The sequence below is a fragment of the Stegostoma tigrinum genome, chromosome 3 (assembly GCF_030684315.1).
Source record: "Stegostoma tigrinum isolate sSteTig4 chromosome 3, sSteTig4.hap1, whole genome shotgun sequence".
Lineage (NCBI taxonomy): Eukaryota > Metazoa > Chordata > Chondrichthyes > Orectolobiformes > Stegostomatidae > Stegostoma > Stegostoma tigrinum.
This window is the reverse complement of record NC_081356.1, coordinates 28,186,644-28,201,812: the sequence shown is the minus strand read 5'-3', so window position 1 is coordinate 28,201,812 and position 15,169 is coordinate 28,186,644. Positions and strand designations below refer to the sequence as shown.

The 15,169-nt window shown below is 45.0% G+C and overlaps 2 protein-coding genes across 6 annotated transcripts in view; one reads left to right on the top strand and one right to left on the bottom strand.

Annotated features, from left to right (window-relative positions):
• Positions 1-6,887, top strand: part of LOC125450744 (amyloid-beta A4 precursor protein-binding family A member 1-like) — a 179,990-nt gene extending 173,103 nt beyond the window's left edge. For all 5 annotated transcript variants that reach the window (XM_048526845.2, XM_048526842.2, XM_059644034.1 and 2 more), the window contains one exon: positions 2,599-6,887. In XM_048526845.2, coding sequence (XP_048382802.2) covers positions 2,599-2,670 — 72 coding nt within the window. In that variant the 3' untranslated portion in view covers positions 2,671-6,887. The remainder of the gene's footprint in view (positions 1-2,598) is intronic.
• The window catches only part of fam189a2 (family with sequence similarity 189 member A2), a 140,189-nt gene continuing 127,572 nt past the window's right edge, over positions 2,553-15,169 (bottom strand). The window contains exon 11 of the mRNA XM_048526847.2: positions 2,553-4,438. Within this exon, the coding sequence (XP_048382804.1) occupies positions 4,253-4,438 (186 nt within the window). The 3' untranslated portion in view covers positions 2,553-4,252. The remainder of the gene's footprint in view (positions 4,439-15,169) is intronic.

Here is a 15,169-nt window from a genome sequence, read left to right as displayed (position 1 = left end):
CAGAAATTCATCAAGGCTCCTTTAAGAGCACTTTCCAAAAACACATGACTGCTTCTATCTAGAAGATCAAAGACAGCAAATGATGAGCATACTGTCAAGTTCCCCTCCAAACTACACACCATCCTGACTTGGAACTGTATCGTCTGTTCCTTTAATGTTGTGCGTCAAAAACCTGGAAATTCTTCCCTAAGGATTGTGGGTCCACCTACACCCTATGGGCTACAGCGGTTCAAGTAAGTAGTTCACCCTTACCTTCTCTTGGGCAATTAGGGATTGGCAAGAAATATTGCCCTAGCCAGCAGCACTCATACAGTGCGAAAGAATATATTTTTAAAATTATATATGTCATTTTTCATCGGCCTTGTCAACTTTATTGTCATTTTGCAGGACTTGGTTATATGAACTAACAGTTCTTTCTAGTCCTGTAATCTCTCTCGTATAAATTACCTCTTTTTGTTGCTTCCAAAGTGCGTCACATCACACTTTGCTAAGTTATGTTTCTGTGCCATGTCTCTGCAGGACCTATAGGTTTCTTTTCCCCTCTCAGAGGATAACTTTGGCACCTCTGAACTGTATTGGCTGCTGATGTCAGTGGATTGAATTTCCTTCTGTTCAAGCTAGACATGTAAACAAGCGCAGATTGGCTGTGAGCAGATGTCTCTGAAATGACTGCCTCCACTGTGTGTGTGTGAGAGAGGGAGAGAGCGAAGGAAATCTGCGAGAGGATCTGTTATGCCTATTGTTGTGACCTTGGTTCTTGGAAAAACCTTCTTTAAGAATATCATTACAATTGCAATCAAAAAACTGTCTTGTTTGGTTTGCCAGCAACCAGAAGTATAGGATACAATGTATAAATGTGGTTTGTTTTTAGAAATGATAAATTGAGATTCAAATAGCAACTGTAGGAATGAAGAGGTGCATCGTTCCTTGAAAGTGGAATCGCAGGTAGACAGGGTGGTGAGGAAGGCATTTGGTATGCTTGCTGTCATTGGTCAGTACGTTGAGTACAGGAGTTGGAATGTCATCCTGTGTCTGTACAGGACGTTGATGAGGCCGCTTCCGGAACTGTACACAGTATTCCAGTTGCCCTTCTGTAGGAAGAGTGTTGTTAAACTTAAGAGAGTGCAGAAAAGATTTATAAGGATGTCGCTGGGACCGGAGAGAGGCTGAATAGGCTGGGGCGTTTTTCTCTGGCGCATCGGAAGCGGAGGGCTGACCTTGTAGAGGTTTATAAAATCATGAGGGTCATGGATGGGGTGAATAGACAAGATTATTTCACCGGGGTGGGGAGTCCAGAAGTAGAGGGCATTGGTTTAGGATGAGAGGAGAAAGATTTAGAAAGGATCTTTAGAGATAACTTTTTCATGCAAAAGTTGGTGCATGTTTGGAATGAGCTGCCAGAGGAAGTGGTGGAGGCTGATACAATTACAACATTTAAAAGGCATCTGGATGGGTATATGATTAGGAAGGGTTTAGAGAGTTATGGGCCAAATACTGGCAAATGGGACTAGGTCAGATTGGGATGTCTACATGGACAAGTTGGACTAAAGGCTCTGTTTCCATGCTGTATGATTCTAAATCCACAGAAATTCATTTAATTGATGCAAAAACCAGTTAGCCTTTTGTCCTTGTGAGCTCCCTCCCTGCCTAATTTATCGCACTCTCTCAACATTTCCTTCTATTCCCTTCTTCCTTATGTGTTTTCCAGCTTCCTTTCCATTCAACCACTCCCCGTGATAGTAAATCCCATATTCTCATCACACTCTGGTTTGAGAATTTTCTCCTGAATTTCCCTACTGGATTAATTAGTCTCCTGTTTTTGGCCCCTACGTTTGGCCACCCACACAAGTGTATGTTTTTGGTCTACGGAGCACGTCATAAATTTGAAGACCTCCAAGAGGTCACCCTTCGGCCTTCTCTTTCTTGATTTTTAAAAAAAAGTTCAAAAAGAAAAATGTAAGGAATACGAAGATTAATGTCTGAGGTAGAGAATAGGTTGTAATTCTTAGCTTTTTAGTCTTTCAATCACACTGTACTTCCTTTTTTTTAATCAAGCCCTGTAAATCTCTAAAGATATCCATGCTGCACAAATTCTGGCTTCTTGCGTCTCCCCTTTTATGACCATTCCATCACTAATGGCTGTGGCTCAGGTATTAGACTGTAAACCCTAAAATTTCTGCACTCAGCTATTCCATCTCTCTCTGCTCCTATCAAAACACTCCATAACACCTCTCTCTTCAGTTGTATCTCCTTATGTGGTTCAGTGTCGAAACTTGGCAGTTAACATTCTAAGGTTTTGGAGTAGATTTGTAGCTCGAGTTCTGGATGTTTTGGCTGTTAACATTCTTGAGACCCAGCATGGGACATTTCAATTTCACAATGTAATATAAATGGATGTCATTGTTTGGTTCCATCTTGATTTTTTCTGTTGCTACTGACTGGTCTGCTGAATATGTCCCGCATGTACACGTTGGATTGTGATCTGCAAAGAAAGTTTGTTTTTACATTGTATGCCGCTGTTGTAGAAATGCATCTAAGAGTGGTCCTGGATAGTGGATATGTAGAGTGTGGTACTAATCTCCCTTTCTTTTGCCCTAGATTCACATGAAAACAATGCCTGCTGCCATGTACAGGCTGCTGACTGCGCAAGAACAACCAGTTTACATCTGAAAGGGCTGTTACAATGACCCAGTGTGCAAAGTGGATATGTCTGTGTGGTTTGACTGTGTTAATCATTGCTTCATTGCTGCACTCCTGCAGCGTCAGAAACTACAATATTTTTTATTTAAACATGCTTGGTTTGACAAAAATCTGTTGAAAAATCTTTGATGCCTTTCAGAGATGCAGCTTTGTGTGGTTTATATAGAAATGAACATAAATATATTCCCACAGACTAATTCTCAGTAATCCACAAATAGACAAAATAACTGGGCACCTATAAAGTTTGATGTTATTTAAGAGAGAACCTTTCACAGTAATCATTTCAGCACCATTGAAGATGTCATTAGGAAACATTATTTAACCTAAAAGAACTGACCATGAGCATTTAGAAAGTTATGAAACTTGCTCTAATAAGAATGACTCAAACATGCAAATTTTCATTGCTAACATTTTTTTAAGAAACAAACATTCCCACTATCATTCCTCATTTATTTATGGTTACTTCCCTGAGACATTCCCCATACATTGTTGTTTAAAGTAGTTGTTATTTTGAAAATATTAATTGGTTTTGTTTTCTTCTATTTCAATACTTTTAAAGCCATACACTGTGTGAAGCTAAGATCATTCCATTGACTCCAAGTTGTCAAATAAAAGGCTCTGGGACATAATTATCTTTGTTAATTTTAACAAATCTTTAGCTGAGATTATAAAATGGGGAACACTATTTTATACTCAGGTCTACTTTCTTTTTCTGTAAGCATAAAAATCAGCAAAGAGAGGCAAATATCCCCCCCCCATCAACTATGTTTACATAATTCCTTCATCTGTAGCTACTGTTTGTCAACATTAATTTGAAACTACATTGGCACATTGTGGTTAAGCTAATGTTGTGTTTTGCAATGAGGGCGGTAAGAATAGTTTTGAACAGAGGTTTTTTCTGGTTAACTTAAAAATATGATAATTGTGAATAATATTTTTACATCAGGCACCCTACCTTCACATTCTGCAACAATGTTTGCAGCCTAAAATCTCATTACTTAACTCCCAGCATGGTAGATGTGGGCAAATAATTCTGTGTAGCAAATTTTACTTGCAAACTCCTGCCGCTCAAGTGGAGAAAAGGCTAGGATTTAGCCATTCTTTCATCCTTTTAACTCTGAAAGCATCGATTTCACACAGAAAAGACAGCACTCCGCTTAAATTCATTACTTAAATATGTTTAAATGCCTGTACAGTGCTGCAGGATCAATAGTTGCCAGGTTTGCAGTGCTGCGCCCTTATTTGGCGGCCTGCACTTTATAGTCTAAAATTTCTATTTGATGAGGACACATTTAGTTAGCCACATTGATATTTCTGTGGAAGAAGTGACTTTGAATTGTACAAGGTGTCTTTTCACAGCAAGACTTCACACACCACAGAAGCAGAAAATACGAATCTTAATCTGTGCAGCAATTCAATGTGAGAATAAGTTTAGCCAAAACTGGGCAGTAAGTGTTAGGTACTTAAAACCACAGGGTTCATTTTCTGAAGGAGGGTCTAGACCCGAAATGTCAGTCTTCCTGCTCCTCTGATGCTGCTTGACCTGCTGTATTCATCCAGCTCCACATCTTGCTATCTCAGATTCTCCAGCATCTGCAGTTCCTACTATCTCTGGGTACGTTTCCATTTGATTAAGGTGAGCATGAGGTCTATTTAAGAGTGTTGTTTCGTATCCCATCATCGCTAGTTTCACAGTCATTGACATCATGGTAATGGAACATCTTGTTTCGTTCCTCATCTATGGAATTAAGTGAGACCAGAATAGTTTATGAATGAGCATCCTGGAATAGTCAAGGTTCACCCCTGCTTCAGATCAGTATCTCCCTGTTTACATGCAAGTCAAAAATGCTAACCTCACCTACAAACCTGTCAGACTCTGTAGCATCATTACTTGAAGTAATTATAGTGGCATGGCACAAACCAATGGGTTTCACTCATTCAGTGACTTGGGTGTTAATATTTATAATCAAGTACCTGCAGCTGCCGATGTGAACTTAATGTAAATACCTTACACAACCCTAGAACATAACTTTTTTGTCCAGTGGTGCAATAGCAAATAACATTAAACATCAGGAAGCTATAATGATACAATGTAACAAAGCTGTTCCTTGTAAAGTTATGTCAACTAATGTGTGTCGGGTGTTAATTATGATTGTTGGAATAATGCACTTCTCATGAATGTAATTCCTATTCCAGTGTTTGTTTTGTCACAAGTTCAGTTTTTTTGTGTTTATGATACAGCTACAATATTTGTTTATTTATTTTGCTGTTAAGGATATATTTTGGGGTTGGGGAAGGGGAGCAACGGGGAAGAGAGTGGCGTGTCGAATGATTTACATTTCTGTTCCTGTTTTTCCATGTTTAAAACAAAAGAAATTCCAAAAACTTGTTGCAGTGGGTTAAATAATGGTTATTCAGTTTTTAAAAGAAGTAAATGGTTTGTAAGCTTAATCAGACAATATATAAATACACTGTATACATATATACATTCTAACTGGGTTTTGGGGAAGGGGGGAAGATTGTCTTCAGAGTGGGGTCAATATTAACTCTTTGGGAGTGACCAACTGAGTCAGGTGATCAGAGTCAAAGAGACTGAAGCTGACTTGAAGTCTCAGCGTCCTTTAAGTCAATTTGGGGAATGTGGACTGCCAAGGTGTTGCTTTAAAATGGTCCTTTGATTCGGGTAGGTGCAGGAGGAAAGGGGCCAAGGGGGGCATTGGTAAAAAGAGGAAGTCAGGATGGTTTCTATGAGTTTTAGAGGTGCCCTTCCCTTAACCCCCCCCCCCCCGCCCTTCTTTGTCACCAGTGTCTAGTCCAGGAATCCTCCATCTCTGCTCTAAAGTAGCAACTGGGGTCCCATATATGTTACAGTATACCAGTGGTCATATTTAAAGGAGCCAGTTGGCTCAATAAGGTCAGTTGGCTGACTGAGGCTGTGGGGGGGGAGGGTAGAGAATGTGAGAGTGCCTTCTGAAAGACGTGTTTTTTTAAAAACTCCCGAGGTTGCTGACCCTGACTTCAAGGATTGATCTCCAGGTAACTGCTACAATTGAGAAACCATTGGTTGGGGGTGGGGGGGGGGGGCGTGGAGGGGGAGGAGGACCATTGAATAAATAATTTTACTTGACATTTTGTTTGAATTACTAGTTGGAACAATCTTTGTTTGACAGTGTGGTGATGAGTGCTAAAGATCTCCGGGAACTTTGCAGTTGGCTGTCCACAAACCAGCAAGTAGTGAGGCTGATTTCAGAGAGTTAACATCGACCCCAAGGAGTTTAGATGTGACTGAGCAGAGCAAAATGACAGTGTTCTTTGTATCCTATTGAAACCTAACTTATTCTCAGAGAGAAAACACACACACTGTTCATTATATATGACAGATATGAAATATATGTATTTTGACAGTACAAAGCAAATGAGAATGGGAGCGGGAGAGGGGAGAATGAAACTTTGAAAGATGAGTCTGTATTCCATCCCTTCTCCCTCCTTTGAATGTGCATTGGATAAGATATACTAGAGTGATGACAAAAAAAAACTGCATTGTGTGTGCAGGCAACGCACAGCAATTGACGACATTCTATCAATTCAGTTTGAATAAAAGTGTTTTCTCAAGTCTAAGTGAAAAGTGCCCAGCAGGTCAGGCAGTGTCTGTATGGAGAGAGAGCGAGGGGAGCAGAGTTAATGTTGCAGGTTGGGTGGCCCTTTCCTCTGAACTGAAAGCAATGAGTCCAGCTTGTTCTGGTTTTATGTCAAGTTTCCAGCAATCTGCAGACTACAGGGTGGGGTGTGGGGCTTTGATTTCAGGCAAGGTTCTTTCAAGGAAGGACCAAATAAAGCATTGTTTCGTTTCAGTCCACAGATTGCAGTGCAGTGTATTTGAGACAAAGCGGTACCACACGACAGCACTGAACTGATCTCTTCACAGTGAATTCAGTGTGTTTCTTTAGAGGAGGTGGAAGGGGCACATACCCCCACCACCCACCAGGAGTTAATTTCAGACCTTCACTGTATTGGTTCTTCATGGCCTCCCATGTCTCTACTGTGACTGACAATTCCACATGTTGCCTCTCTGTAGCTGCCGTGCTGTGTGTTGCATGTATTTACCTCTGTAACAGATTGTGTTCTGGCACCTTAAGCACAGGGCACGTGTCTCGCAACTCTGACCAATAAAGTCTACCAGAAACCAATGAATTCACAGCTTCAGTTTGTTAAAGATATCCAAACTGCCATTGGTAATTCTGTTGAAATTCAGGCGAAAGCTCTTCAGATGGTGATCCTACAACTGGTAAGAACAGTGGACTCAGTTTTTTACTTTTACGTAAATCTTGCATGGTTTACTCCGACTTCTAATTCTCCTATTAAAATCAACTGGGCTTGATGTCTGTGGATGCTGGGGTACAGTCCTAGCATTGTTGAGGCATAGTGCCAGGATTATGCAAGCCTTGCAGTACTTCCTCCAAGTAACCATTCCTCAGAGTTGCACCTCAGTGTGAACATTGATAGGCTTTTGAACGTGGGGCCATTCCAATTGATCATGATCTTGCTTTCACTCATGTCCTCATGAATAAAGCATGTTTGAGGCAATGTGATAATTTAAACAAAGGGAGTGAGTTGGCAAGCATACTTTACAGTGTTTCCCAGTTTAACTTTAAGAAGAAATCGGGATCGGGTGAGTTGTCCGACAAGCTGGCTACTGATTCATCATCACATTGCTGCACATCATTACACAATCAGAATCTACTCAGCTTCTGAGAAAGGTCGCTCGAGGCTTTTCCGACACACCTGGTTTCTCATCTTCCAGTCTCTGTATGATTCAGCTTATCCAGAATTCTGCTGCCCATGTCCTAAGTCGCATGAAGACCTGTAAACACATCACTCATCCCCTGTGTTCACTGAGCTTTGCTTGGTTTAGGTCTAAGTGTTCATCTTCATCTTTTAAACCCCTCCATGGTGTTGCCTCTTATTTCCAGTCTCCTTCGGTGTTTCAGCCCTTCTGAGCTCTCAGCTCTCAGCCAACTCTCTTGTGCATCCCCTGGTTTTAGTTGCTCCACCATTGGTAGCAGGGCCTGAAGATCTGTAATTCCATTCCTAAAGCCACCCTCCCGTAATATGATTCTTTAAACCTGGTATTGATCCTATGCTAAAATCTCCTCAAGTAGCTAGCAATCAAACTATTGTCTGAAGACACTCTTGTGAAAGAACCTGGGGAATTTTACTACACCAGAGTTGCATAATAAATGCAAGTTGTGGTAACCACATAAAAACAGTGATGTGAGAGTTATTTTTAAGCAACTGTCTGCACATTAGACCAAGTTTGACGTTGCCTAAAAACTGCTGTAGTGATTTAAACATAAGTCTGGTATGAATACCTTTATCACTTTTGGGAATATGTTGGTCATTCCTGCAGTTTGAAACATTTCTTTCAGATGAAATATTTTGAAATGGTGCTGCAGTCACTTTCTCTCGCACATTTAGCCACATTCAGACGTGAGGTGATTTTGTGCTTCTTCAGTCTCCTTCGGAAACATTTTCACACACTTGCAGAGAAGGTGTGAACAAAATCGTAGAATAGTTTGTCACATTTTTCTTTGCAATGTGCCTAACGGAAGCAAATGGTTGACACAGAGAAAAACTAGATGAAGTAAATTTCTTCTACTCTTCCTAATCCTGTTAAATATACGAAAATATGGCCCCTTTTATCTGTTTACAACAATTTTTTTTAAGCCATAGATTGACTAGCTGCCACACAATTGTAAACAAATGTTTGCTCAGTTTGATTATATTAACAGTCTATGCCAGTAACTTTGATTCAGCCTTTTCTGGTCACTGCCTGTATACTTTGAAGGAAATGTAAACACAATTTTCTATAAACATCCTTATAAATAGTTTAACCTAATTTATTGGGAAGAATCAGATCTCACCAAACCGATTGAAGACTGATTGCATGTTTCAATAAATACAATTATTGTCCCACTTCAGTAACAAATTTGGCAATGGGGTCTGAGACATCAACACGATTGGAAGATCAAGTTCAATGTGCAGCTTCGTCCATTTCATAGGTACACCAGTGGCTAATTGGTCCATGTGTATGGTTATGCTTGAAATGAGCTTCATTCCAAGCCTCTTCAGCTCATCTATCAGCATATTTTTCCTCTTCCTTTCTCTGCTCCAGTTTGTTCACCTAGCTGCTCCTGCATGTATCTAGACTCTAGGCATCACAGTGGTGCAGTGGTTAGCACTGCTGCCTCACAGTGCCAGAGACCCAGGTTCAGTTCTAGCCTTGGCTGACTGTATGGAGCTTGCAGAATGTCCTTGTGTCTGGGTGCTCCAGTACATAGATGTGCAGGTTAGTGGCTTGGCCTTGGTAAATGGAGGGTTACGGGCATAGGGTGGGGGTTATGGTTTGGATGGGATGCTCCTTGGAGAGTCGACAGGCTGAATTGCCTCTTCCTGTACTGTAGGGATTCTCTGAGTCTCTTACTTCACAGTCTCATCAGCTTCTTGTCCAATAGTACCACTTTTTATGAATGGATCATGTTGAGACCACTGTTCATTAACTTTCCTGTGAGCCTCGCTTATCTATTGCCATCATTGGAAATTCTGAGCTTAATGGCACTCCTCGATGGATCTAGTCACTATCTTTCAGAAAATAAACATGCAAACTATGCATTTGTGGACTGTTAGCATAATGAGTTACTACACTATTCTTCAAGTTAGATGTGAATCTGGGCCAGATTCAGTGTTAGAGATTGACAGAAATTGTCCTTTGATGAGAAATGGTAGTCTCACATTCAAATGTTGGAGGGTTTTTTTAATTCCTTCATGGGATATCAGCATTACTGTTAAGGGCAACCATCCCCATTGCCCTTGAACTATATAGTTTACAAGGCTGTTTCAGAGGCCAATTAAAAGTCAACCAGGTTGCTGTGGGTTTAGATTTGGACATATAGGCCAGACTATGTAAGAATGGAAGATTTCCTTCCCTTCAGGGACATAGATGTGAACCAGATAGGTTTTTGTAATAGTCGATGATTTATTATTCATTGACTTTAAATCAGACCAACTGCCTTGATGGAATTTCCACCCACATCCAAAACGGCACTAGCCTGGTTCTCTAGATCACCAGTCCAGTGACATTATCAGGACATCATCATCTCTCCCCATGCGCTGGAAAGAAAAATTCCATTGACACAGACAGGCATGATGTTTGCAAGGCATGTTTAAAGCTGAATCCCGTAATATGTCATACATTATCTTTTTATCCTTCAGCTTCAACTCATAATGCCACCACCTCCACCACGCGTGAGGCACACAGGTCCCACATTCACCCTGGCTGGGTTGGGATCAAAGTCCATGCTGTTGGCACTAATCTGATATAAATGGCCATCCAATCAAGTGGGCATTCCTCCACCGATCGTGCAAACAACCCCAACGAGTCCAACCCCCGCCCCCCCCCCCCCCCCCCCGATCAACTGAGCAAACCAGACACACACAGCCCCACCAAGCCAAGGAGTGCAGGTTACTGTGGCAAACACTTCCACAGATATGTTGCTCTGCAGCTATTGATCACGATGGTCAAGGATCTAGTGTTCTTTCCGGCTGCCAGGAATTCCGAGGCTGCCTAGGAATCTCTCTCCCCTCTCTGAGTGCCATTAACTGTGTGTAGGAAGGATTACATGTTGATACTCAACCTGTTTGCTGTACATGCAGGCAATGTATCAAAAACTGATGTGTAGGGAATAAATGTCAAGCATTGCTTCATGAGTGATTTTTTTTTGTGAAGAGCAGGTTCTGCTTCCAATGCAATTACAAGCATCAGTTCTTTCCCCCAGGGTAAGAAAGAACATGCATTAATAATGCCTTTCACAACTGCAGCTCATCTAAACGATTTCATAGCCTTTTAGCCTCTCTCAACCTTCTCTTTGCTAGAGCAGTCACAACCTGTTCAATACTTCCTCTTATCAGCACTTTCAAAAAAAAAGTTTCATTTGTGTGGCATCTTTCTTGACCTCAGGATATCCTCCACCATTAATAACCAATGAATTGTAGTTACTATTGTCAGAAAGGTGCTAGTAGTTTACAGGCATCACGTTTCTGATGGTCTGTAGGCAAGAGAGAAATATTGGGCAGAACGTTAGGGTGAATGCTGTGGCTCTTGTTCAAGAATTGAAATAATGGGTTATTTTGACAGGAGACATGGGGCCTCAGTTTAACATATCATTCCAAAGACAGCACCTCCAGCATAGAACAGAGAACAGTACAGCCCAGTATAGGCCCTTCGGCCCACAATGTTGTGCCGAACATTTACCCTAAACCTAAGATCTATCTAACCTTCACCCCTATCTTATACAATCATCCACATGCCTATCTAATAGCCGCTTAAATGCCCCTAATGAGGCCGACTCCACTATCCTCTCCGGCAATGCATTCCACGCCCCTACCACTCTCTGCGTAAAGAACCTACCTCTGATGTCTCCCCTATATCTACCTCCACTCACTTTAAAGCTATGTCCCCTCGTAATAGCTACCTCCATTCTAGGAAAAAGTCTCTGGCTGTCCATTCTATCTATATCTCTGATCATTTTGTACACCTCTATCAGGTCACCTCTCATCCTTCGTCATTCTAAAGAGAAAAGCCCTAACTCTCTCAACCTTGCCTCATAAGACCTTCCCTTTATTCCAGTCAACATCCTGGTAAATCTCAGCTGCACCTTTTCCAATGCTTCCGCATCTTTCCTGTAACGAGGTGAACAGAACTGGATGTGGCCAAACCAGGCTTTTGTATAGCTGGAGCATAACTTCGTGGCTCGTGAACTCAATCCCTCTATTAATGAAAGTTAACACACCACCCGCCTTCTTAACAACTCTATCCACCTGGGTGGCAACTTTCAGGGAACTGTGGGCATTAAACCCAAGATCCCTCTGCTCCTCCACGCTGCCAAGAATCTTTCCGTTAACCCTGTATTCTACTTTCAAGTTTGTCCTTCCAAAATGAATCACCTCACACTTTTCAGGGTTAAACTTGCCACTTCTCAGCCAAGATAATAAAATGTGAGGCTGGATGAACACAGCAGGCCAAGCAGCATCTCAGGAGCACAAAAGCTGACGTTTCGGGCCTAGACCCTTCATCAGAGAGGGGGATGGGGGGAGGGAACTGGAATAAATAGGGAGAGAGGGGGAGGCGGACCGAAGATGGAGAGTAAAGAAGATAGGTGGAGAGAGTGTAGGTGGGGAGGTAGGGAGGGGATAGGTCAGTCCAGGGAAGACGGACAGGTCAAGGAGGTGGGATGAGGTTAGTAGGTAGCTGGGGGTGCGGCTTGGGGTGGGAGGAAGGGATGGGTGAGAGGAAGAACCGGTTAGGGAGGCAGAGACAGGTTGGACTGGTTTTGGGATGCAGTGGGTGGGGGGGAAGAGCTGGGCTGGTTGTGTGGTGCAGTGGGGGGAGGGGATGAACTGGGCTGGTTTAGGGATGCAGTAGGGGAAGGGGAGAATTTGAAACTGGTGAAGTCCACATTGATACCATATGGCTGCAGGGTTCCCAGGCGGAATATGAGTTGCTGTTCCTGCAACCTTCGGGTGGCATCATTGTGGCAGTGCAGGAGGCCCATGATGGACATGTCATCAAGAGAATGGGAGGGGGAGTGGAAATGGTTTGCGACTGGGAGGTGCAGTTGTTTGTTGCGAACTGAGCGGAGGTGTTCTGCAAAGCGGTCCCCAAGCCTCCGCTTGGTTTCCCCAATGTAGAGGAAGCCGCACCGGGTACAGTGGATGCAGTATACCACATTGGCAGATGTGCAGGTGAACCTCTGCTTAATGTGGAATGTCATCTTGGGGCCTGGGATGGGGGTGAGGGAGGAGGTGTGGGGACAAGTGTAGCATTTCCTGCGGTTGCAGGGGAAGGTGCCGGGTGTGGTGGGGTTGGAGGGCAGTGTGGAGCGAACAAGGGAGTCACGGAGAGAGTGGTCTCTCCGGAAAGCAGACAGGGGAGGGGATGGAAAAATGTCTTGGGTGGTGGGGTCGGATTGTAAATGGCGGAAGTGTCGGAGGATAATGCGTTGTATCCGGAGGTTGGTAGGGTGGTGTGTGAGAACGAGGGGGATCCTCTTGGGGCAGTTGTGGTGGGGGCGGGGTGTGAGGGATGTGTCGCGGGAAATGCGGGAGACGCGGTCAAGGGCGTTCTCGATCACCGTGGGGGGAAAGTTGCGGTCCTTAAAGAACTTGGACATCTGGGATGTGCGGGAGTGGAATGTCTTATCGTGGGAGCAGATGCGGCGGAGGCGGAGGAATTGGGAATAGGGGATGGAATTTTTGCAGGAGGGTGGGTGGGAGGAGGTGTATTCTAGGTAGCTGTGGGAGTCGGTGGGCTTGAAATGGACATCAGTTACAAGCTGGTTGCCTGAGATGGAGACTGAGAGGTCCAGGAAGGTGAGGGATGTGCTGGAGATGGCCCAGGTGAACTGAAGGTTGGGGTGGAAGGTGTTGGTGAAGTGGATGAACTGTTCGAGCTCCTCTGGGGAGCAAGAGGCAGCGCCGATACAGTCATCAATGTACCGGAGGAAGAGGTGGGGTTTGGGGCCTGTGTAGGTGCGGAAGAGGGACTGTTCCACGTAACCTACAAAGAGGCAGGCATAGCTGGGGCCCATGCGGGTGCCCATGGCCACCCCCTTAGTCTGTAGGAAGTGGGAGGAGTCAAAAGATAAGTTGTTGAGTGTGAGGACGAGTTCAGCTAGGCGGATGAGAGTGTCGGTGGAGGGGGCCTGGTCGGGCCTGCGGGACAGGAAGAAGCGGAGGGCCTTGAGGCCATCTCCATGCGGAATGCAGGTGTACAGGGACTGGACGTCCATGGTGAATATGAGGTGTTGGGGGCCAGGGATTTGGAAGTCCTGGAGGAGGTGGAGGGCGTGGGTGGTGTCACGGACGTAGGTGGGAAGGTTCCTGGACCAAAGGGGAGAAAATGGAGTCCAGATAGGTGGAGATGAGTTCGGTGGGGCAGGAGCAGGCTGAGACGATGGGTCGACCAGGGCAGGCAGGTTTGTGGATTTTGGGAAGGAGATAGAAACGGGCCGTGCGGGGTTGGGGAACAATGAGGTTGGAGGCTGTGGGTGGGAGGTCCCCTGAGGTGATGAGGTCGTGAATGGTGTTGGAGATGATGGTTTGGTGCACGGGCTATGCCTGCCTCTTTGTAGGTTACGTGGAACAGTCCCTCTTCCGCACCTACACAGGCCCCAAACCCCACCTCTTCCTCCGGTACATTGATGACTGTATCGGCGCCGCCTCTTGCTCCCCAGAGGAGCTCGAACAGTTCATCCACTTCACCAACACCTTCCACCCCAACCTTCAGTTCACCTGGGCCATCTCCAGCACATCCCTCACCTTCCTGGACCTCTCAGTCTCCATCTGAGGCAACCAGCTTGTAACTGATGTCCATTTCAAGCCCACCGACTCCCACAGCTACCTAGAATACACCTCCTCCCACCCACCCTCCTGCAAAAATTCCATCCCCTATTCCCAATTCCTCCGCCTCCGCCGCATCTGCTCCCACGATAAGACATTCCACTCCCGCACATCCCAGATGTCCAAGTTCTTTCAGGACCGCAACTTTCCCCCCACGGTGATCGAGAACGCCCTTGACCGCGTCTCCCGCATTTCCCGCGACACATCCCTCACACCCCGCCCCCGCCACAACCGCCCCAAGAGGATCCCCCTCGTTCTCACACACCACCCTACCAACCTCCGGATACAACGCATTATCCTCCGATACTTCCGCCATTTACAATCCGACCCCACCACCCAAGACATTTTTCCATCCCCTCCCCTGTCTGCTTTCCGGAGAGACCACTCTCTCCGTGACTCCCTTGTTCGCTCCACACTGCCCTCCAACCCCACCACACCCGGCACCTTCCCCTGCAACCGCAGGAAATGCTACACTTGTCCCCACACCTCCTCCCTCACCCCCATCCCAGGCCCCAAGATGACATTCCACATTAAGCAGAGGTTCACCTGCACATCTGCCAATGTGGTATACTGCATCCACTGTACCCGGTGCGGCTCCCTCTACATTGGGGAAACCAAGCGGAGGCTTGGGGACCGCTTTGCAGAACACCTCCGCTCAGTTCGCAACAAACAACTGCACCTCCCAGTCGCAAACCATTTCCACTCCCCCTCCCATTCTCTTGATGACATGTCCATCATGGGCCTCCTGCACTGCCACAATGATGCCACCCGAAGGTTGCAGGAACAGCAACTCATATTCCGCCTGGGAACCCTGCAGCCATATGGTATCAATGTGGACTTCACCAGTTTCAAATTCTCCCCTTCCCCTACTGCATCCCTAAACCAGCCCAGTTCATCCCCTCCCCCCACTGCACCACACAACCAGCCCAGCTCTTCCCCCCCACCCACTGCATCCCAAAACCAGTCCAACCTGTCTCTGCCTCCCTAACCGGTTCTTCCTCTCACCCATCCCTTC